Source organism: Salmo salar, chromosome ssa01, assembly GCF_905237065.1.
Source record: "Salmo salar chromosome ssa01, Ssal_v3.1, whole genome shotgun sequence".
In the NCBI taxonomy this organism is placed as follows: Eukaryota; Metazoa; Chordata; class Actinopteri; order Salmoniformes; family Salmonidae; genus Salmo; species Salmo salar.
In genome coordinates, this window is record NC_059442.1 from 135,233,229 (window position 1) to 135,258,308 (window position 25,080).

Consider the following 25,080-nt stretch of genomic DNA (forward strand, 5'->3'; position numbering starts at 1 on the left):
AGCATGACCGGTTTGGCGGTGGGTCAGTCATGGTGTGGGGTGGCATTTCTTTGGGGGGCCGCACAGCCCTCCATGTGCTTGCCAGAGGTAGCCTGACTGCCATTAGGTACCGAGATGAGATCCTCAGACCCCTTGTGAGACCATATGCTGGTGCAGTTGGCCCTGGGTTTCTCCTAATGCAAGACAATGCTAGACCTCATGTGGCTGGAGTGTGTCAGCAGTTCCTGCAAGAGGAAGGCATTGATGCTATGGACTGGCCCGCCCGTTCCCCAGACCTGAATCCAATTTAGCACATCTGGGACATCATGTCTCGCTCCATCCACCAACGCCACGTTGCACCACAGACTGTCCAGGAGTTGGCAGATGCTTTAGTCCAGGTCTGGGAGGAGATCCCTCAGGAGACCATCTGCCACCTCATCACGAGCATGCGCAGGCGTTGTAGGGAGGTCATACAGGCACGTGGAGGCCACACAGACAATTGAGCCTCATTTTGACTTGTTTTAAGGACATTACATCAAAGTTGGATCAGCCTGTAGTGTGGTTTTCCATTTTAATTTTGAGTGTGACTCCAAATCCAGACCTCCATGGGTTGATAAATTGGATTTCCATTGATTATTTTTGTGTGATTTTGTTGTCAGCACATTCAACTATGTAAAGAAAAAAGTATTTAATAAGATTATTTATTTCATTCAGATCTAGGATGTGTTGTTTAAGTGTTCCCTTTATTTTTTTGAGCAGTATATTTACTAATATATATATATATATATATATATATATATATATATATATAAAACACCACACACACACACACACACACACACACACACACACACACACACAGTGGGGTAAAAAGTATCCCCTGCTGATTTTGTACATTTGCCCACTTACAAAGAAATGATCAGTCTATAATTTTAATGGTAGGTTTATTTGAACAGTGAGAGACAGAATAACAACAAAAAAATCCAGAAAAACACACGTCAAAAATGTTATAAAATGATTTGTATTTTGGTGGTAGTTGAACTAAATTCAAATCTTGGTAGTGTTTTCATTGCCCCAAGGGACATCCTACTACATCTTCCCCTCTCCCATGAACAAGAACTCAACATGCATAACCACTGAAGCATAACTGAAATGCAATTTGGAAACCAGTATTATTCTCTTAACATGCTACTTCACATCCTGCAACAGTATGAAAGCATTCAATTACACAGTATGAACATTAACTTGTACTCCCTGTTCACCCATGACTGAGTGGCCATGCACGCCTCCAACTCAATCATCAAGTTTGCAGACGACACTACAGTGGTAGGCTTGATTACCAACAACGACGAGACTGCCTACAGGGAGGAGGTGAGGGCCCTCGGAGTGTGGTGTCAGGAAAATAACCTCACACTCAATGTCAACAAAACAAAGGAGATGATCGTGGACTTCAGGAAACAGCAGAGGGAGCATCCCCCCATCCACATCGACGGGACAGTAGTGGAGAAGGTGGAAAGTTTTAAGTTCCTCGGCGAACACATCACGGACAAACTGAAATGGTCCACCCACACAGACAGCGTGGTGAAGAAGGCGCAGCAGCGCCTCTTCAACCTCAGGAGGCTGAAGAAATTTGGCTTGTCACCAAAAACACTCACAAACTTTTACAGATGCACAATCGAGAGCATCCTGTCGGGCTGTATCACTGCCTGGTACGGCAGCTGCTCTGCCCATAACCGGAAGGCTCTCCAGAGGGTAGTGAGGTCTGCCCAACACATCACCGGGTGCAAACTACCTGCCCTCCAGGACACCTACACCACCCGATGTCACAGGAAGGCCAAAAAGATCATCAAGGACAACAACCACCCGAGCCACTGCCTGTTCACCCTGCTATCATCCAGAAGGCGAGGTCAGTACAGGTGCATCAAAGCTGGGACCGAGAGACTGAAAAACAGCTTCTATCTCAAGGCCATCAGACTCTTAAACAGCAATCACTAACATTGAGTGGCTGCAGCCAACATACTGACTCAACTCCACCCACTTTAATAATGGAAAAATTTATGTAATCAATTTATCACTAGCCACTTTATATTATATAATGTTTACTTACCCTACATTACTCATCTCTTATGTATATACTCTACGCTAAACCATCTACTGCATCTTGCCATCTTGATGTAATGTATCACTAGCCACTTTAACAATGCCACTTTATATAATGTTCTCATACCCTACATTGCTCATCTCATATGTATATACTGTACGCTATACCATCTACTGCCTCTTGCCTATGCCGTTCGGCCATCACTCATTTATATATTTTTATGTATATATTCGTATTCATTCCTTTACACTTGTGTGTATAAGGTAGTTGTTGTGAAATTGTTAGGTTGTATTATTTGTTAGATATTACTGCATGGTCGAAACTAGAAGCACAAGCATTTCGCTACACTTGCATTAACACCTGCTAACCATGTGTATGTGACAAATAAATTTAATTTGATTTGAACTTTTTGCTGGGTATGGTCCCCAACAGTATGTTTTCTCTTCACGTAACATAGCCTTTCAGGCACTCTGGTGGCTTCCATCCCTTTTTGGGCACGCTTGTGGCTCTGTGAGCATTCTCTCTCCTTCACCCTATTTTTGTGCATTTTCTGTGGCCTCAGTCTGTGTGGCTGGTAGATCTGGAAGAGCTCTGAGGTGTGTTTTGTTCCTTCGTACCTCTTCTGAGCATGTGTCCACCACATAGGAGCGTGGGGCATCTGCTTTCCTCAGCACTATTGCTGGTGTCTTTGAGTTTGTAATCCACACATGTTGACCTTCGGTCAGCTCTGGCCTCTCCTTAGCACGGTGTCTCCGATTAAAGTCTAAAGTTTGTTTCACCCATTTGTCCCTCTCAGCGAAGGCCTTCCTGTTAGGCCATCGGGGTTTAAGCTGAGCCGGCGAGACAGGCAATGGGGAACGCAGCCTCCTGCCCATCAGGAGCTCGGTAGGCGACGGCCCATGATGCAGTGGGGTAACTCTGTAAGCTAACAGAGTCCTGTATGGATCCTTGTTCTTTCTCAGCAGTCCCTTGACTGTTTTCACAGCTCTCTCTGCCTCATCATTACTCTGTGCATGGTAGGGGCTACTGTTCACATGTGTGAAGTCATATTCTGCGGCAAAAGCAGAAAACGAGCTTGCAGAGAACTGGGGAGTGTTATCTGTGACCAGGACCTCAGCGACCCCTTGCCTGGAAAAAATTTACTTTAATCCATTGATAACACCAGCTGATGTGCTTATGGGTGTCTTTGCTATTTCAATGTATCTTCAATATTAATCTACCACTAGCAGATAAGTGTCATTTTTCCAATAGAACATATCTGTCCCAACCTTTTGCCATGGCCATTTTGGCAGCTCCGTTGCCATCATTGGCTCCGGATGACAAGGTTGACATTTTGTACAGACCTCACACTGGGCCACCAGTTTGGCAATCTGAGTACTCAGACCAAGCCACCACACTGACTGTTGAGCCCTCAGTCTGCATTTGGTTATCCCCATGTGTCCCTCATGCACTCTGTCTAGCATTTCTGGTTGTAGAGTCTCTGGGATAACTATCTGTTGTCCTTTCATGAGAAGGTCTCCATTACAGTGGAAGTCACTTTGGTGCACCCAATAGGGCTTCAGCAGCTGAGGCAGTTCCTCCTGCCTGAGCCATCCCTATTTGCACTGCTGCACTATCTGTCAGCAGATGAGGTCTTGTTGTTGCTCCTCTGCAATCTGCTGCAGTTTGGTCTGAGATGCAGGTAGGCTGTCCCTTACTGCATTATTGGACACCTGTACCTCACCCTCTAGACATTGCTCCTCCTCTGATAATGGATGTTTAATTGGGGCCCTGGAGAGTGTATCTGCTGTGATCAGTGCCTTCCCTGGCACATACACCATCTTGTAGGTGAACCTCAGTAATCTGAGGTGGAAGCGCAGAACTCTGGGAGGCAAGTCGTCCAGTGCTTTTGTCCCTAACAGAGCCAACAGTGGTTTGTGGTCAGTCTCTGCTGTAAACTGCAGGCCAATAAGGTATTGGCTGAGCCTTTCACATGCCCATGTGATAGCCAACGCCTCCTCCTCCACTTGTGCATACCTTTGCTCTGTGTCGGATAAGCTTTGGGAGATGTATGCTATTGGACGCCACTCCATGTTGTCCTGCATCTGTATGAGGACCACCCCTTGCCCAAAGGATGATGCATCTGCTGATACCTTTGTCTTAGCCTGGGGACGGTACTGGGCCAGCACTCTCTGATCCTTATGTCCCCATTGGCTTTTGATACCACTACCATCCCTGCACACCAGTCTGTGGGACTCTCTATTTTAGACACTGCCCCAATTTCTTCCATCCTCCCCAACTCTTCCTTTACTCTGGCCAATAAAGGGATAGGCACACAGCAGGGGGTAGTAAGGACATAGGGGACAGCATCCTCTTTTAGGCGGATTTTGTAGTCACCTTCTATCCTTCCTAGACCAGAACACTTGTGGGAATTTCTTTTTGAAAACCTCACCTGGGTCCTCCAGTTCACTCACTCTCTCAATGAGTTGCAATGCTTCAATTGCTGGCAGCCCCAGCAACGGTCTGGCCAGAGAGTCAATGACGAAGACAGGCTGGATGGCACTTTTGTCTTTACTCTCCAGTTTAATCACCAACTGCCCTACTACTGGTAATATCTTATTACTGGGCCCGTACAGTTTTTTGTTTGCAGAGAGCAAAGGGCCATCTCTACTATAGCTATACAGCCTAGTTGGGATAGCTGTCACTGCTGCCCCAGTGTCTAGTTTAAATGACACAACCTCCCCATTGAGTTTAATGTCTGAATGCCAGCCAGCATTGTTTTCCCTTACTTCTCCCAGAAAGATGCTGTCCTGCTGTACCTCCTCTGAGACCTCATGCATTTGCTTTAATCGACAGACAGCTGAAAGGTGTCCTCTCCTGTGACATTTCCTGCATTCCGCATCCTTTGCTGGGCAATATTTCCATCTGTGGAAAGGGGATTTCCCACATTTGCGACAAACACTTGAACTACAAAATGTTTCAAAACGGTCTTTAACGGCACTGTAGTTAAGTTTCTCTTCCTCAGTCAACGTTAAAGCATTTAATATATCCTCGGCTTCATCACCCATAGAGTAGATCAGTGTATTAACTTGAAATGCCTCATTTTTCACGTTTAAGCCTGATGCTACCCTGTATCCTTTCAAAGCGCCTGATCCATTTCGGCCAGTTTTGAATGTCCATACAATCAAAGTTCTCCAGGGGACTAATGTGAAATCCATCAGCACTAGCCACTGGCCTGTCCGTGTTTGCGCCAGAGCCCGTTGAACTTGGAGTCACAAACCCTGAAATCCCGCCAGTTTCTTCCTCTTGCAACATGTTGCTTAGCAGTAACTTAGTCTTTGCTCGTTAGCTAGCAAAATAATATGCTCTGTTTTATTTCCTCCCTGCTTTGAAACAGCCTGAATGTATGATGTACTTGGTACGTCTTTCACGTTTATGTGAATGTTAAACCCACTTCTGACACCATGTAGTATTATCTAAAATAAGGACGCACGAGATTCTAGCTCCAGCATGTTTACTAACCTAACCCTCGCACGTCATACATAGATAGGCACAGATACCCCAAGGGCCATCCTACTACACCCAGAGCACACCCGGGATTCGTAAAATGTTTAGCCAGTCATTTGTTATGCTAACAAGATAGCAAAAGCATAAACTTCTGGTAGACAGGCGAAGCTCTAGTACGCTCAACTGAAATGAAACCGTTCATTTACAGTATACTAAAAGGAACTAATAGTATTTTAGGATGGGTATTCGAACACAGCCATTGTTTAGGGTAGAGACGTCCCAAGGATCACGGATAGCATATAGACTTATTTTCACCTTTTTTTGTATTTCACTTTTATCGTGGACCTTCACTGCAGAATGAAATCAGGATCCCAATTTAACTGCTAGTGGCTAATCAAAAGATTGACACCAACTACTACAAATGAAATAGCACCCCAATGATAAGAAACCAATAATAATTGTGTTGACCAGATAAGGCGGGTACTCTCGAGGGGGGTGTGAACTCTATTGGTTAGTGCTATCCGGGATTGAACCCCATTGGCGTGAACAAGCGCTTGATCCTTTGTCACTAGTTACCACATCCACAAAGTCAAAACGGTCTATATCTTAAAAATGTATGAAACAAAAATGAGCTTTTTGGTCTTAATTTAAAATTAGCAGTGCGGTTAAGGTTAGGGTACGGGTAGGTTTTAAATCAGATTTTAATAAGATAAATTGTAGTAATAGGCGGGTTTTAGCCATGATTATGACTTTGTGGCTGTGGTAACTAGGGACAAATATCATGTCGACTGACTTCGATGTGTAAGAAAAACGTGATGCTGGTTATTGCACGGAGTTGAAAGTACGATTAAATTGGTGAGCTAGCTAATAATTGAACCAAATGGACGACTATTAAAATCAATAGTGGTTTATACGACTATTCATAAACTGTACATTGTGCCTGCCGTCACTCAAATACCATCGGTTCAATGCTGGTACGTTAGCTGGTGCTTGTCTCGTGCTCTTGAATTGCGTAGCTTAGCTAACAAGCTAATGTCAAATACAGTTTGAGACCTGGTTTGATACTTTGTTGTAATCTCTTAGGCCTTTAAGTTAACAACATAACCACCTAGCGTTAGAGTAATCTGCATCTTTGGCAGTGTTTACTTCCTATGTTATATAAATGATTCGTAGTTAGTTAATTTCCCATCAATACTGACAACGTTACAATTGACATTGTTGGTAACAAATGTTCCAAATACACCACAGATATCACATATGATAGGAAAGTTAACTAATAGGCGTGCACTTGCTTTAATAAGCTGTCACTTCTAGTGGTCGAACTTACTCTTCCACAATCAGCAGAATGTTTCAGTCTACACCACGGCGACTTATAAAATTATGTGAAATCAGTGTGTGTGCTGTTTGGTTTCAAAGCAGTAATACAGTGAGACAGGGAATTGGCAATGGCAAATCCGAAACCACGACATGGATGAGAAGACGCATGGGCCTGTTGTTATCATGGCTCCAGAGATCCGGGGTGGGCACCAGTAAAAAAGTGGCGTCTGACAATAAGAAGCAAGGCCTGCTGTCAATTTTTGCCAACCATTGCAGCTTTGTGACAGGCCAGAGGCTTCGACGCGCCTATCAGATTGGAGAGCTTTACGCAAACCTGTACTCAGAGCGAACTAGGTGGACCCTGGTAGGAAGCATATGGCGTCGACTCCAGAACAAGCACGCTTCCACGGGGAAGCTTGTGGCTGCACTGGCCGGTGTCTTCCTGTGGGAGGACGAGAAGGTCCGAGATGAAGAACTACACAGGTAGCGACAAGCTGTTACTTCCAACTCTAAATGAGAAACATGTTGTTGTGCATATAAATGTACACTGTTATTTGCCCAATTGTTTACATAATGCAGGCGTGGAATGTTAGGACTACCTTTACATCAACCTTGTCCTGTAATGTGAAAGCAGGCGGTATGCTTTGCATGTTGAGTGTTTAAAACCTGTATATACAGCAACACCAGTACATGTCGCTTGTTATGGTAAGAACTCTAACTCTGCTCACATCCAAAGGTGTGGACTAGAGCTCCAAGCTTTGGAGTCAGTGAAGAATCTGAGTGCATCCTCAGAGAAGGCTGAAGGGCAGGTGGAGACAAGCTGGGAAGTTGTCATGGAGAAGAAGAATTTCAAAGTGTGGAGGCGGCCAATTGAGGGAAGCCACTTGTGTGAATACAGAGGTAAGCCTGCATTGTCACAGATCTTTGACATCCAGAACATGCAGTAAACCTTTTCTTTGTGACTATATGGTTTGTCATCATTTCATCAACCCTTTGATGTAGATTTGCACTCTTTTCCATGTTCTTTTTTTGCCATGATCATCATCTACATGTCTGAGTTTAATCAAGGGGCTGACCCCTTTTAGTCGACTGGTCGATTGTTTGGTCGATAGGCTGTTGGTCGTTCAAGATTTCTTTAGTCGAGCAGTAGCAAAAAATAATGGTGTACAAGATGGCTGTCTGAGTGAACTGTGGAGGCCGTGGGGATGGCACTAGGGCTGTCCCTGACAAAAAATGTATCTTTGTTGACAAAAAAAAAAAAATATATATATATATCATCTTTGTTGACTGAAACTTGTCTGATTTTAAATAAAACAAATGCCTTGAGGGAGCCAGAGATCTAGATAACCAAAAGAAAAAAACTTAACCTGACCAAACTATTCTCCTCCTGTGGCTTGTGGAGATTCTGAAATGACTCTCCTGAAGTTGCCGGTAATAGGCAAAACGAGGAGTCTGCAATCTTTCTCATGTGGAATGCCTATTTATCTTACCATTTCAACCGATCTGCGTGCTAGTTATGGTTTTCATATGCACATTTTCGTGAAATGTCATTTATAATAACGTCTTCATATCTCAATCATTGTCATGTGGTTAATCAAAATTCTATCCAAATGGAAATGAAACAAGCCTAAAAAGTAACTTATATCACCATTGCCTGCTCCACAGGTTATTAGTGGTGGTGCATTAAGCCAATCAGAAATACTATCCGATCCCCAAATGGGAACATTTTATTTGCCTACATTTACGCGCAGGCCAGGTAGCCTATTGGCCTACTTGTATGCTTGCGCATCCTAACTCAACATTGCTGTCACTAAACAAAAGACAATGACTAAATTGACAAAACTCGTAAATGGAATGAAATAAACCAAAACTTGTTTCTTACAAGTGTAACATAGGTTGTGCACTCTGCAAACAATGTGTCCACTCTGACAATGATAACGGGAAGACTGGAATAATAATATTTAATGTACTAACAAATGACCGTAGCCAAAGAAACGAACATTGTAGATTGGAAATGTTAGGAATTAACGGTAAATGTACTACTGGTGATATGTAATGGGGAATTGATATACACTAACAATCAAACACAACAATTCACACAATGAAGTTATGAAACAATTAATGGACACAAATATTCGGCAGAGCGCATTCTGGAGAGAGAAGTGCATCTGGGCGCATGGTCAATCCGACGTCTGCATTGGTCATGTAGCATTTACGGTCATACAGGCTCAGCAGAAGTCAGGGCATTCATACTTCTTGCGCGTCGTGGAGCAGTGTAGAGCTGTTGTCAAGGAAGTGAGTTTTTGTTTTCTACAGGATGTACTGCCCAAAATTAGGGAGGTGCATGGCGATGTGCTACAGAGCTCGATTTGGCCTCTGCATGCCTCTGGAGGCTCTGCAATTGCATCACACCCTCGATAAGGAGCCTCCTACCACATCTTCGTGTCAAGCATAAATTGGCTTTTAGTCTAGAGCACCACAGTGGATTAGTTCACTGAGATGAGCGCATATATACAGTTGAAGTCGGAAGTTTACATACACCTTAGCCAAATGCATTTAAACTCAGTTTTTCACAATTCCTGACATTTAATCCGAGTAAAAATTCCCTGTCTTAGGTCAATTAGGATCACTACTTCATTTTAAGAATGTGAAATGTCAGAATAATAGTAGAGTGATTTATTTCAACTTATTTCTTTCATCACATTCCCAGTGGGTCAGAAGATTACATACACTCAATTAGTATTTGGTAGCATTGCCTTTAAATTGTTTAACGTGGGTCAAATGTTTCGTGTAGCCTTCCACAAGCTTCCCACAATAAGTTGGGTGAATTTTGGCCCATTCCTCCTGACAGAGCTGGTGTAACTGAGTCAGGTATGTAGGCCTCCTTGCTCGCACACGCTTTTTCAGTTCTGCCCACAAATGTTCTATAGGGTTGAGGTCAGGGCTTTGTGATGGCCACCCCAATACCTTGACTTTGTTGTCCTTAAGCCATTTTGCCACAACTTTGGAAGTATGCTTGGGGTCATTGTCCATTTGGAAGACCCATTTGCGACCAAGCTTTCACTTCCTGACTGATGTCTTGAGATGTTGCTTCAATATATCCACATAATTTCCCTTCCTCATGGTGCCATCTATTTTGTGAAGTGCACCAGTACCTCCTGCAGCAAAGCACCTCCACAACATGATGTTGCCACCCCCGTGCTTCACGGTTGGTATGGTGTTCCATGATTTTTCAACGCCGATACCGATTATTGGAGGACCACAAAAAGCCGATAACGATTAATCGGCCGATTTTTATTTTTATTTTTTTATATATATATTTTTTTATATATATATATATTTGTAATAATAACAATTACAACAATACTGAATGAACACTATTTTTTTTAAAATAATTTTTTAACTTAATATAATACATCTATCAATTTAGTCTCAAATTAATAATGAAACAACATGTTCAATTTGGTTTAGATAATGCAAAAACAAAGTGTTGGAGAAGAAAGGAAAAGTGCAATATGTGCCATGTAAAAAAGCTAACGTTTAAGGTCCTTGCTCAGAACATGAGAACATATGAATGCTGGTCGTTCCTTTTAACATGAGTTTTCAATATTCCCAGGTAAGAGGTTTTAGGTTGTAGGTATTATAGGACAATTTCTCTCTATACCATTTGTATTTCATATACCTTTGACTATTGGATGTTCTAATAGGTACTTTAGTATTTAACTTTTTTTTTTTATTATTGTATTATTTTACCCCTTTTTTCTCCCCAATTTCGTGGTATCCAATTGGTAGTAGTTATAGTCTTGTCTCATCGCTGCAACTCCAGTACGGACTCGGGAGAGGTGAAGGTCGAGAGCCATGCGTCCTCCGAAACCCAACCAAGCCGCACTGCTTCTTGACACAATGCACATCCAACCCGGAAGCCAGCAGCACCAATGTGTCGGAGGAAACACCGTACACCTGGCGACCTGGTCAGCGTGCATTGCGCCCGGCCTGCCACAGGAGTCGCTAGTGCGCGATGAGTCAAGGATATCCCTGCCGGCCAAACCCTCCCTAACCCAGACGACACTGGGCCAATTGTGCGCCGCCCCATGGGCCTCCCGGTCGCAGCCGGCTGCGACAAAGCCTGGGCTCAAACCCAGAATCTCTGGTGGCACAGCTAGCACTGCAATGCAGTGCCTTAGACCACTGCGCCACCCGGGAGGCCAGGTACTTTAAGTATTACCAGACTAATCTCGGGAGTTGATAGGCTTGAAGTCATTAACAGCGCAATGCTTGAAGCATTGCGAAGAGCTGCTGGCAAACGCAGTAAAGTGCTGTTTGAATGAATGCTTACAAGCCTGTTGCTGCTTACCACCGCTCAGACTGCTCTATCAAATCATAGACTTAATTATAATATAGTAACACACAGAAATACGAGCCTTAGGTCATTAATATGGTAAAATCCGGAAACTATAATTTCGAAAACAAAACGTTTATTCTTTCAGTGAAATACAGAAACGTTCCGTAACGGGTGGCATCATAAGTCTAAATATTCCTGTTACATTGCACAACCTTCAATGTTATTTCATAATTACGTAAAATTCTGGCACATTAGTTTGCATCGAGCCAGGCGGCCCAAAATGTTGCATATACCCTGACTCTGCGTGCAATGAACGCAAGAGAAGTGACACAATTTCCCTAGTTTAATATTGCCTGCTAACCTAGATTTCTTTTAACTAAATATGCAGGTTTAAAAAATATACTTCTGTGTATTGATTTTAAGAAAGGCATTGGTGTTTAGGTACATTCGTGTAACGATTGTGCTTTTTTCTCAAATGCGCTTTTGTTAAATCATCCCCCGTTTGGCGAAGTTGGCTGTCTTTGTTAGGAAGAAATAGTCTTCACACAGTTCGCAACGAGCCAGGCGGCCCAAACTGCTGCATATACCCTGACTCTGTTGCACAGAACGCAAGAGAAGTGACACAATTTCCCTAGTTAAAAGAAATTCATGTTAGCAGGCAATATTAACTAAATATGCAGGTTTAAAAATATATACTTGTGTATTGATTTTAAGGCGTTGATGTTTATGGTTAGGTACACATTGGTGCAACGACAGTGCTTTTTTTTGTGAATGCGCTTGTTAAATCACCCGTTTGGCGAAGTAGGCTATGATTCAATGATAAATTAGGCACCGTATCGATTATATGCAACGCAGGACAAGCTAGATAAACTAGTAATATCATCAACCATATGTAGTTAACTAGTGATTATGTTAAGATTGATTGTTTTTTATAAGATACGTTTAATGCTAGCTAGCACCTTACCTTGGCTCCTTGCTGCACTCGCATAACAGGTAGTCAGCCTGCCATGCAGTCTCCTCGTGGAGTGCAATGTAATCGGCCATGATCGGTGTCCAAAAATGCTGATTACCGATTGTCATGAACACTTGAAATCGGCCCTAATTAATCGGCCAGTCCGATTAATCGGTCGACCTCTAGTTGGGATGGTGTTCTTCGGCTTGCAGAATGATGAGGTAGCCATGCTGGTTAAGTGTGCCTTGAATACAAAAAAAAATAAGAAATCACTGACAGTGTCACCAGCGAAGCACCATTACACCACCTCCATGCTTCACAGTGGGAACCACGCATGCGGAGATCATCCGTTCACCTACTCTGCGTCTCACAAAAACATGGAGGTTGGAAGCAAAAATCTCAAATTGGGACTCATTTTCACCGGTCTAATGTCCATCCCCGGATGAATCCCGGGAACATATTCTAGTCTGTGCTAGCAAAACATTCCTGTAGTGTAGCATCCGCGTCATCTTACCACTTCCGTATTGAGCAAGTCACAGGTACTTCCTGCTTTAGTTTTTGCTTGTAAGCCGGAATCAGGAGGATAGATTTATGGTCAGATTTGCCAAATGGAGGGCAAGGGAGAGCTTTGTATGTGTGTCTGTGTGTGGAGGAAAGGTGGTCTAGAGTTTATTAGTGATTTTTTTTTTTCCATATGTGGCATGCTGGTTGAAATTAGGTAAAATGGATTTAAGTTTGCCTGCATCAAAGTTCCCAGCCACTAATAGTGCCGCTTCTGGATGAGAATTTTCTTGTTTGCTTATGGCATTATACAGCTCGTTGAGTGCGGTCTTAGTGCCAGCATCGGTTTGTTGTGGTAAATAGACGGCTACGAATAATATAGCTAGTGTGGTCTACAGCTTATCATGAGGTATTCTATCTCAGGCAAGCAATACCTCCAGTCTTTAACTTAGTGTTCAAAGTTTGATATAACAAATTCATTGATGTGATTATGATATGCTGTAGGTCAGGCCCTATTGGTCTCGTGCATGCAATGCATACATGTGTCATGGAAAGAGAGCAAGGGTTGAGGGAATAGGGAATGTTTTAACTAAACAAATTAGGGATTTCAGTAAAATAACTTCATTGATTAGACATGATTTGGAACGACAAACACCTGTTTATATAAGGTCCTACAGTTGACAGTGCGTGCCAGAGGAAAAAACAAGCCATGAAGTCAAAGGAATTGTTCGTAGAGGTCCGAGACAGGGTTGTGTCAAGGCACAGATCAGGGGAAGGGTACCAAAAACATTTCTGCAGCATTGAAGGTCCCCAAGAACAGTGGCCTCCATCTTTCTAAAATGGAAGAAGTTTGTAACCACCAAGACTCTTCCTAGAGCTGGCTGCCCGGCCAAACTGAGCAATCGGAGGAGAAGGGCCTTTGTCAGGGAGGTGAACAAGAACCTGACTGTCACTCTGACAGAGCTCCCGAGTTTTTCTGTGGAGTTGGTTGTCCTTCTGGAAGATTCTCCCATCTCTGCAGCACTCCACCAATCAAGCTTCTATGGTAGTTTGGCCAGATGGAAGCCACTCCTCAGTAAAAGGCACATGACAGCCGCTTGGAGTTTGCCAAAAGGCACCTAAAGGACTCTCAGACCATGATAAACAAGATTCTCTGGTCTGATGAAACCAAGATTCAACTCTTTGGCCTGAATGCCAAGCATCACGTCAGGAGGAAACCTGGCACCATCCCTAAGGTGAAGCATTGTGGTGGCAGCATCATGCTGTGGGGATGTTTTTCAGCGGCAGGGACTGGGAGACTAGTCAGGATCAAGGGAAAGATGAACAGAGCAAAGTACAGAGAGATCCTTGATGAAAACCTGCTCCAGGGTGCTCAGGACCTCAGACTGGGGCAAAGGTTCACATTCCAACAGGACCCTAAGCACACACCAAAATGCAGGAGTGGCTTCAGGACAAGTCACTGAATGTCCTTGAGTGGGCCAGCCAAAGACCAGACTTGAACCCGGTCGAGAGACCCCAAAATAGATGTGCAGCAACACTCCCCATCCAACCTGACAGAGCTTGAGAGGATCTGCAGAGAAGAATGGGGCACACTCCTCAAATACAGGAGTGCCAAGCTTGTAGTGTCATACCCAAGAAGACTCAAGGCTGTAATCGCTGCCAAAGGTTCTTCAACAAAGTACTGAGTAAAGGGTCTGAATACTTATGTAAATGTGATATTTTAAATGTTGTATTTTTTTTCTACATTTGCAAAAATTTCAAAGCCTGTTTTTGCTTTGTCATTATTGGGTATTGTGTGTGATGAGGGTGGGAAAAAACAACTTTAATCAATTTTAGAATAAGCCTGTAACATAATGAAATATGGAAAAAGTCAGGTGGTCTGAATACTTTCCGACTACACTGTAGTTGATTTGATTAAAACACGTAGGATGTGTCTATATATGGAAGAATACACGTTTGAAAATTTCGACCAGTCGATTTTTTTGAAAGAACCGACGTCTCATGGTCGATGAAGATTTTTATTTTGTCGGACATCCCTGGTGTCATCATTAAGACCCTTTTCCCTCTCATCTTTTCAGTTTTGGGTTCTTATAACGACGTCACCCCCCGACAGTTCTTCAATGTCCAGGTACTAAGCTAGTTTCCTTTATGCTAACTGTCTAAATTGCTAAATTAATTTAATGCAAAAAAACACATTTGTGTGCAAGAGGAAACTTCGTGCTTTTAATGAACCCTTCAAGAAATGTATTCTGTAGTAAAATGTGTGGTGTCACCTGTACAAGTGACTTGTGTGTAGATTCAGCACCAGATTCCCTGTATGTTCATACGCTCCTCTTGCGTTTGAGTGTCTATGTCCATATTTAGCTCTTGTTGTCTATTTACCCAACTGCGCTTGGAGTGTAAGGTTTTTGTGCAAGTATGTAGCTCTAGGTGTTGTATGTGCGTGCTATATTACGCCTCTGCTCCTCTCTTGTCTCATGCTCTGCCCTTTGCCCCAGTTGGACACGGTGTACAGGAAGACATGGGATGCTCTGGTTCTCAAGCTGGAGGTGGTGGACCGGGACGTCAACACAGGCTCAGAGGTTGTGCACTGGGCCACACGTTTCCCTGTAAGTTTCCCCTGCCAACTCACACACTAGAAATGCAGAACTCATGCTTATCATCAAAGTCATGCACTTGTGATATGCCTCAGTGGGTTCTCTCTGATGTTACAAAGTAACATTTGTAGACTGTTGTGAGTGCTTCATGTTCTTGCCTTGCTCATGATGCTCTCAATTTGATTATTACAGATACTTGCTAGCAGGAGTTCCCAAACTATTTTGTCCCACGACCCCATTTTGATATCTAAAAAGTCTCGTGATCTCCACCAAAGTAAAATAAATCTAATTAACAGCCAATGTTTACTTTTTATTTGGGGCTATGGCAGTCAATTGAAAAACATTCTAACAGTATTTCTGATTGTACTGTCAACTTACCATCATATATTTTTTTTACGTGGGGCTATTACAGTCAATAGCAAATTAGTCTGACATAATGTCTCCTATCTCACCACCACTAATGAGATGGGTGTGGCTAGATGCACGTCGCGCCTGAGCTTCTCAAAGTCAGGGAGGTGCTTGACAGTGCGCATCTCTGCTGTCACATCCAGCCTGGATTGATATTTGGTTTTAATGCAAAAGAGAGCACTGAATCCAGTTTCACACAGAGCTGGTGAAGGGTAGGCTACCAGGAGTTTTATGGTGCTTTCACGACAACTGGGAACTTTGAAAAATACGAGGTCAAATCATGACGTCAGTGATCTTTAGGTCAGAGCTCTAGAAAGAGGCCCAAGTTTGCGAGTTGGAATTAGATGACCGTTCCCAGTTGTTTTGAACATGGCATTAATGTTCAGTTCGCACATATGCTGAGCACTTGTTGGCTGCTTTTCCTTCACTCTGCGGTCCAACTCATCCCAAACCATCTCAATTGGGTTGAGGTCGGGGTGATTGTGGAGGCCAGGTCATCTGATGCAGCACTCATCACTCTCCTTGGTCAAATAGGCCTCACACATGCTGGAGGTGTGTTGGGTCGTTGTCCTGTTGAAAACAAATGATAGTCCCACTAAACGCAAACCAGATGGGATGACATATCGCTGCAGAAAAATCTGTGTCACCAGCAAAGTACCATCACACCTCCTCCTCCATGCTTCACGCTGGGAACTACACATGCGGAGATCATTCGTTCACCTACTCTGCGTCTCACAAAGACACAGCAGTTTGAACCCAAAATCTCAAATTTAGACTCATCAGACCAAAGGACAGATTTCCACCGGTCTAATGTACATTGTTTGTGTTTCTTGGCCCAAGCAAGACTCTTCTTATGATTGGTGTCCTTTAGTAGTTGTTTCTTTGCAGCAAATTGACCGTGAAAGCCTGATTCATTGTCTCCTCTGATCAGTTTGTCGTGATGTCTGTTACTTGAACTCTGTGAAGCATTATTTGGGCTGCAATTTCTGAGGTGCAGTTAACTCTAATGAACGTATCCTCTGCAGCAGATGTTATTCTGGGTCTTCCTTTCCTGTTGCGATCCTCATGAGAGCTAGTTTCATCATAGCGCTTGATGTTTTTTTCGACTGCACTTGAAGAAACTTTTCAAGTTTTTGAAATTTTCCGGAATGACTTCATGTCTTAACCTCTCTTGGGTAGGGGGCAGTATTTTGACGTCCGGATGAAGAAGGTGCCCAGAGTAAACTACCTGCTACTCAGTCCCAGAAGCTAAGATATGCATATTATTAGTAAGATAGAAAACACTCTGAAGTTTCTAAAACTGTTTGAATGATGTCTGTGAGTATAACAGAACTCATATGGCAGGCAAAACCCAGAAAAAATCCAACCAGGAAGTGTGGAAATCTGAGGTTTGTAGTTTTTCAAGTGATTTCCTATCCAATATACAGTGTCTGTGGGGTTGTTTTGCACTTCCTACGGCTTCCACTAGATGTCAACAGTCTTTAGAACGTTGTTTCATGCTTCGTCCGGTTGGAATATTATGGAAGATTTATGATAAGAACATCCTAAAGACTGATTCTATACATCGTTTCACATGTTTCTACGAACTGTAATATAACTTTTTTGACAATTCGTCTGAATTAACTGCGCGAGCACAGTGGATTTGGATTACTCGACTGAACGCGCGAACAAAAAGGAGGTATTTGGACATAAAGGATGGACTTTATCGAAACAAATGAACATTTAAGGTGGAACTGGGATTCCTGGGAGTGCATTCCGATGAAGATCATCAAAGGTAAGTGAATATTTATAATGCTATTTCTGAGTTTTGTTGACTCCACAAAATGGCGGGTTTGGTTTTGTGACTGAGCGCCGTACTCGGATTATTGCAAAGTGTGCTTTCGCTGTAAAGCTTTTTTGAAATCTGACACAGCGGTTGCATTAAGGAGAAGTGTATCTATAATTCTTTGAATGACAGTTGAATATTTTATCAACGTTTATGATGAGTATTTCTGTAAATTGATGTGCTCATTCACCGGAAGTTTTGGGAGGCAAAACATTTCTGAACATTACACGGCAATATAAAATGGTTTTTTTGGATATAAATATGAACTTTATCGAGCAAAACATACATGTATTGTGTAACATGAAGTCCTATGAGTGCCATCTGATGAAGATCATCAAAGGTTAGTGATTCATTTTAGCTGTATTTCTGGTTTTTGTGACGCCTCTCCTTGCTTGGAAAATGGCTGTGTGGTTTTTCTTGTCTAGGTGCTGTCCTAACATAATCTAATGCTATGCTTTCGCCGTAAAGCCTTTTTGAAATCGGACAGTGTGGTTGGTTTATTGAGAAGATTATCTTTAAAATGGTGTATAATACTTGTATGTGTGAGAAATTTGAATTGAGATTTTTGTTGTTTTGAATTTGGCGCTCTGCTATTTCACTGGCTGTTGGCAAGGTGGGACGCTACAGTCCCACATACCCTAGAGAAGTTAAAGTAATGATGGAATGACGTTTCTCTTTGCTTATTTGAGCTGTTCTTGCAATAATATGGACTTAGCCCTATTTGGTTAGACAATCTTCTGCACACCACCCCTACTTTGTCACAACACAACTGCTTGGCTCAAATGCATTAACCTCTTACATCTAGATGTTCCGCTAGCGGAACACCTGCACCAATATCCAATGATGGGCGTGGCGCGAAATACAAATTCCTCTAAAATCCGAAAACTTCCATTTTTCAAACATATGACTATTTTACAGCATTTTAAAGACAAGACTCTCGTTAATCTAACCACACTGTCCGATTTCAAAAAGGCTTTACAGCGAAAGCAAAACATTAGATTATGTCAGCAGAGTATCCAGCCAGAAATAATCACACCCATTTTTCAAGCTAGCATATAATGTCACAAAAAACAAAACCACAGCTAAATGCAGCACTAACCTTTGATGATCTTCATCAGATGACAACCCTAGGACATTATGTTATACAATGCATGCATGTTTTGTTCAATCAAGTTCATATTTATATCAAAAACCAGCTTTTTTACATTAGCATGTGATGTTCAGAACTAGCATACCCCCCGCAAACCTCCGGTGAATTTACTAAATTACTCACGATAAACGTTCACAAAAAACATAATTATTTTAAGAATTATAGATACAGAACTCATCTATGCACTCGATGTCCGATTTTAAAATAGCTTTTCGGTGAAAGCACATTTTACAATATTCTCAGTAGATAGCCCGGCATCACAGGGCTAGCTATTTAGACACCCACCAAGTTTAGCACTCACCAAAATCAGATTTACTATTAGAAAAGTTTGATTACCTTTGATGTTCTTCGTCAGAATGCACTCCCAGGACTTCTACTTCAATAACAAATGTTGGTTTGGTCCAAAATAATCCATCGTTATATCCAAATAGCGGCGTTTTGTTCGTGCGTTCTAGACACTATCCGAATGGTAAATAAGGGTCGTGCGCATGGCGCATTAAGTGACAAAAGATTTCTAAATATTTCATTACCGTACTTCGAAGCATGTCAACCGCTGTTTAAAATCAATTTTTATGCCATTTTTCTCGTAAAAAAGCGATAATATTCCGACCGGGAATCTGCGTTTCGGTAAATAGAGGGGAAAAAAGAAAGACGGGGGCGGCCAGTGCACGCGCCTAAGCCCTTTGTCCTCTGATAGACCACTTAGCAAAAGCGCTCGTGTGTTTCAGCCAGGGCTTTGAATTACGTCATTCAGCTTTTTCCCGGGCTCTGAGCGCCCATGGAAGCCGTAGGAAGTGTCACGTAACCGCAGAGATCCTTTGTAATGGATAGAGATGACAAAGAAGGCCAAGAAATGGTCAGACAGGGTACTTCCTGTACAGAATCTTCTCAGGTTTTGGCCTGCCAAATGAGTTCTGTTATACTCACAGACACCATTCAAACAGTTTTAGAAACTTTGGAGTGTTTTCTATCCAAAGCTAATAATTATATGCATATTCTAGTTTCTGGGCAGGAGTAATAATCAGATTAAATCGGGTACGTTTTTTATCCAGCCGTGAAAATACTGCCCCCTAGCCATAACAGGTTAAGAAGGGAAGAAATTCCAAAAATGTACTATTAACAAGGCACACCTGTTAATTGAAATGCATTCCAGGTGACTACCACATGAAGCTGGTTGAAAGAATGCCAAGACTGTACTAAGCTGTCATCAAGGCAAAGGGTGGCTACTTTGAAGAATCTCAAATAGACAAATCAACATTTATTTTATAACACTTTTTTGGTTGCTACATGATTCCATGTGTCATTTCATATTTTTGACATCTTCACTATTATTCTACAATGTAGAAAATAGTAAAAATAAAGAAAAACCCTTGAATGAGTAGGCGTGTCCAAAATTTTGACTGGTATTGTGTACATTTTTTTTCCTCATGATTTTGGAAATTCTCCCGTGAATGCATTTACATATCAGGCGACCCCCCCCACATGGGGTCATGACCCCTAGCTTGGGAACTTCTGCAGTATTGTATTTTATGAAGCAGAAGCGAGGTTTCCCTGAATAAGGGCTGTGTCGTAGGTCACAGATGGCAACGTGTAGTTGTATCCTACATTTTATATTGTATTTTTGATGTGTTGGATTATCTTCCCACAGTATCCCATGTACTCGAGGGACTATGTTTATGTGCGTCGCTACAATGTTGATGTGGAGAATAATCTGATGGTCCTGATCTCCAGGTGAGGGTTGACTTTATGTAAAATAGTTCTATTTAAATACAAATGTGAGGTAATTTTGTATCACTTTTTTTTCCACTCAGATGCTTGGAATCTTTTTTTATTTTTTATTTACTCTCTCTTCTCCCTTTTTCTCCCTTTTTTGGTCATTTAGAGCAGTTCAGCATCCTGGAGTCCCAGAAACTCAGGACTATGTCAGAGTCCACTCATACCAGTCCAAGATGGTCATTCGCCCTCACAAGTCCTTTGATGAGGTGAATAGAGAGGCTATCATAAGACAACAGATAATCTTACCCTATAGTGACGTATGCTTATTGTGTGCATGTTAGATTACAGTATCTGACCTTGTCATGTCGTCCTGACCCACAGAATGGCTTTAACTACCTTCTGACCTACAGCGACGACCCTCAGACCGCCTTTCCCCGCTACTGTGTGAGCTGGATGGTGTCCAGTGGTGAGCCCTCATACTCCTGGTTTCTCTTCACTGAGCTTAATGATTATCCCCAAGTGTAAACTGGATGTAGTAATTGTTAGAATATCAAACAAAAGATGTATGGGATATTTACAGGAACAGCCCTCCTTATTCAAAAGGACAGCCATCTGTTCATAGTAAATGTACGTACATGGAGTCAGATATTTCTCTGAAGCGACACAGCAGAAGTGCTTCACTGAAGGGCAGTAGGACACAAAAGGAACCATCAATTCCCAGCGATCTTTCCATCAAATGCAGCCACTGACTATGCAAAACTATTATTTACATTTACATTTAAGTCATTTAGCAGACGCTCTTATCCAGAGCGACTTACAAAATGGTGCATTCACCTTATGATATCCAGTGGAACAACCACTTTACAATAGTGCATCTAAATCTTTTAGGGGGGGGGGGTTAGAAGGATTACTTTATCCTATCCTAGGTATTCCTTAAAGAGGTGGGGTTTCAGGTGTTATTATATTATATGTTATTATATTGACCTAACTCAATGGGAGAGAGATTCTTTTTTTTTTTGCTGCGGTAGCTGGGCTACAGTTATTGGCTGATTCTTCAGCATGACCCACAACTTGATCTGCTGGTATTGTAGCTCACTGCTTTGCTTCTTGGTCTGATTTACTTTTATCTGGATGGAGAGTCACCTTAGGTTAGAGTATTCAATCAAACCCTTTAAAAGGAAAAAAGTAGGTCTTTTGAGGTCAGCAGTCTCCACTGCCATGACTGTGGTTTGCCCTGTGGTTGTATGTTATCCTGGTCATCAGCTTTTGTCCTCCTCACTCATAGGTATGCCTGACTTTCTGGAGAAACTGCATACTGCAGCCCTGAAGGCTAAGAACCTGGAGGTAGGGATCTATGATTATGCCAGCGCCGTGAAGTCCAAGGACACCAAGCACCAGCCCAGCCAGGACCGGCTTGGGGACAACACGCGCCCTGGGCAGATCTACGCCTAAGGGACATTTTTTTTAAGCAGGGTTGGGGAGAGTAACCTGCACCTGCTCGCATTCAACGAGCTTCAAAACACAAGCTTTTGGACAAGGGGTGATGGGATATCAAATGAAGCTGGAATATACATACGTTGAAGATATGCTGTACTCGTGCTATACTGTTGCTATTTGAGTGGTTATAATGGTCACAGCCATATTGATAACATAATTGTCATGAGAAGCTTAAATTGTACCAACAAGAGCCTTTGAACACTTTGGAGGAAAGACTTCTCTTTTTCTGCCAGGAGAATTGCCATTGGAGCTTTCTGCCTTGAAACAATAGTGCTAGACAGCCAACATCCTGAGGGGAGAGGTGTCCATCATGCCTCCTTTTGTTAACTAGCTGCTACACCAACTAGCGAGACTGCACCAAAAACATTTCCCCTATAGAGATGTTGCCAAAGCATTGTTTCTCACGTCATCCACCATGTCTAGTAGTTTCTTCCAGCCACCTTGTTTGTGTTCCTTATTTGGTCATATCCGCACTGAAATAGCTCGCTGTAAAGGCTTAGCTACATGCATGCATGCATAGTTTGTTTATACAACTGAGAAAGAAGAACATCTATAAATAAACACGATGTGATACCAGGAACTCAAGGAACATGCTTTGTAGCTGAATGCCTTGGCACATTGACTTCCACAGATGAGTGAATTTAAGGGCTCTAGTGGTCTCTTTTTCACGTTATGGGATTAGTGACGTTTTTGTCTGCAGAACTGAGGTTTCTCACTTCTTTGTCTGTCACATCTTGTCTGTGTTTTAAACTGCCAGGTCACTTCTAACAGCCTTCTGAAGATTACCAGTGTCTTCCTGTCCAAGGTGTCTTATGGCAACCGCAAAATCCTCTATGGGAAAGTGTTCTTGCTGGTTTTTGTTTTACTTGCATTGCAGTTCCCCTCCACTCGTCCATGTTTTATGCCCTGATCCAAAAATTCTATAAAAAAATAAGCATGTGTGTTCTTGTCACCTAACTATCTGCTTTCCAATGGAATGGATATTTACATTATCTTGAGTGACTTACAGGAACAATGAGGGTTAAATGACTTGCTCAAGGGCACATGGACAGATGTTTTTAACCTAGTCTGCCCTGGGATTTGAACCAGCAACGTTTTGATTATTGGTCCTACACTCTTAACTGCTAGGCTACCTGCTGCCCCCATGACTGTGACTGAATAACTGTACTTTGTCCTGAGTACAAAGTTCAAAGTAATGGAACAGGCATTATTAGGACAGACTGCTTGATAGTTTGCACTACAGAGGAAGATGTTTGTTTGCTCAGCTGTTACTGTACCTTCACAGTGAAAGTAGCCTTACTTACAGTAGTGCAACACTTTTTCTATTACTGATGAGCTTTGGAAGGCACGTGTGTAGTAACATCATGTTCCCTTTGCATCCTTGTGTGTATATGTCTAATATATTTAATGTGGGTTTTTTTTCAGTCTGATATATTAGCTAGTTCCTTCTGGTGGACCAAGGGGCATGAATGTGTGCTCTGTGGGATAGATAAACACATGTGAATTCTCTATTTACAGCCTGACAATCTGGTACAATTGGAATTAACACCGGTTTCTGTGTGATATTCATTTTTTGTCTGTGTTGCTGATATTGGTTAAAACAGGTATTTTTTGTCTGTGTTGCTGATATTGGTTAAAACAGGTATTTTTTGTCTGTTGCTGATATTGGTTAAAACAGGTATTTTTTGTCTGTGTTGCTGATATTGGTTAAAACAGGTATTTTTTTTTCAGTGACTTTCATGAATTTATGCTTCCAGTATACAGTACATGCGTGACTACAGTACATGAAACAGATTGTTGGTAGTTCACCATTACTGAGTTAGAAATGTAAAAGTGCATTAAAAACAGTGGTGGAAAAAGTACCAAATTGTCATACTTGAGTAAAAATACCTTAATAGAAAATGACTCAAGTGAAAGTCACCCAGTAAAATACTACTTGAGTAAAAGTATTTGGTTTTTTAAAATACTTCAGTATGAAAAGTAAATGTAATTTCTTAAATATACTTAAATATCAAAAGTGAAAGAATTAATCATTTCAAATGAATTATATTAAGCAACCCAGGCGACACCATTTTCTTGTTTTAATTTACGGATAGCCAGGGGCACATTCCAACACTCTGACATTGTTTACAAAATAAGCATGTGTTTAGTGAGTCCGCCAGATCAGAAGTAGGATGACCTCTTGATAAGTGCTTGAATTGGACCATTTTCCTGTTCTGCTAAGCATTCAAAATGTAACGAGTTCTTTTGGGTGTCAGGGAAAATGTATGGGGTAAGAAGTACATTATTGTCTTTAGGAATGTAGTGAAGTAAAAGTTGGAAAATATAAATGTTAAAGTACAGACCCCAAAAAACTACTTTAGTACTTTAAAATATTTTTACTTAAGTACTTTACACCACTGATTAAAAGGATGCTATTGAACTATGGTATGGGTAATTTTGTTTAATTCCTTGGGGTCCCACAATGGCTGGAAGTCTATGGGTATCTACTAACATGCTTTCAGATACCCATAGACTTCCAGTCATTGTGCTGACGCTAGTTAGCGTTAGCATTTGCTAGCAAACTAACTTCCTTCATACTGGACACGGATACATAAAAATGGTATCCACAAGTTCATCTGGCTCTGGGGAAGTAGATAAATGGCCTTATTGCCAAAATCCGGAACCATCCCTTTAAAGTAACTTACTCTCATCAAGTATGAAGATCGTTTTCCTACTTTTACCTTTGATAAACACACTTGTTTTCTGTTTGGGGGAAAAAACTGTTCAGTTAGCAGTATATAAATGTTTGAAATGTTGTGAGAGGAAATTGCCTCTAATTGAGCTTTTGTTTTGAGATGGTCAGTTGTAGAGCTACTGTATGCTGAACATAAGAAACTTTGGTTTCTATATTGAAATACTACTGTATGCAATGTTTTGGGAATGTCCACCTTGTGATTGTACCACTTTCTGGTGTGCTATCACTTTTTCTTTCTAGACAACTATGTCACCTCCCGTAGGTCACAGTGGTGTGTTCTATAAACTAAATCTCTTTTTCAACATGCAGTTGAACACCTTGGATATGATTTCCAGAAGTTGATTCTTTAGAAATTGTGTGAAAGAAATTGAGAAGAAAACAAAAATCTATGAAACCAGGAAAGAAGTCGTCATTGTATGATTCCATGTTGAAATGGAGCAACTAATCAGATTCAATAAATCCATTTGAAGTA

General features: G+C 41.8%; 1 protein-coding gene across 3 annotated transcripts; it reads left to right on the top strand.

The window, feature by feature from the left end:
• The first annotated feature begins 6,239 nt into the window (after positions 1 to 6,239).
• On the top strand, positions 6,240 to 25,080 carry LOC100380539 (StAR-related lipid transfer (START) domain containing 7). Of its 3 annotated transcripts, none has more exons than XR_006757492.1 (9): positions 6,240 to 7,366; positions 7,620 to 7,783; positions 14,757 to 14,806; positions 15,177 to 15,287; positions 20,307 to 20,389; positions 20,541 to 20,640; positions 20,756 to 20,840; positions 21,660 to 23,513; positions 23,588 to 25,080. XR_006757492.1 is itself a non-coding variant. In NM_001173824.1 (8 exon segments), coding segments are annotated over 8 exon segments (1,215 nt in total). In that variant the 5' UTR covers positions 6,385 to 6,911; the 3' UTR covers positions 21,827 to 22,451.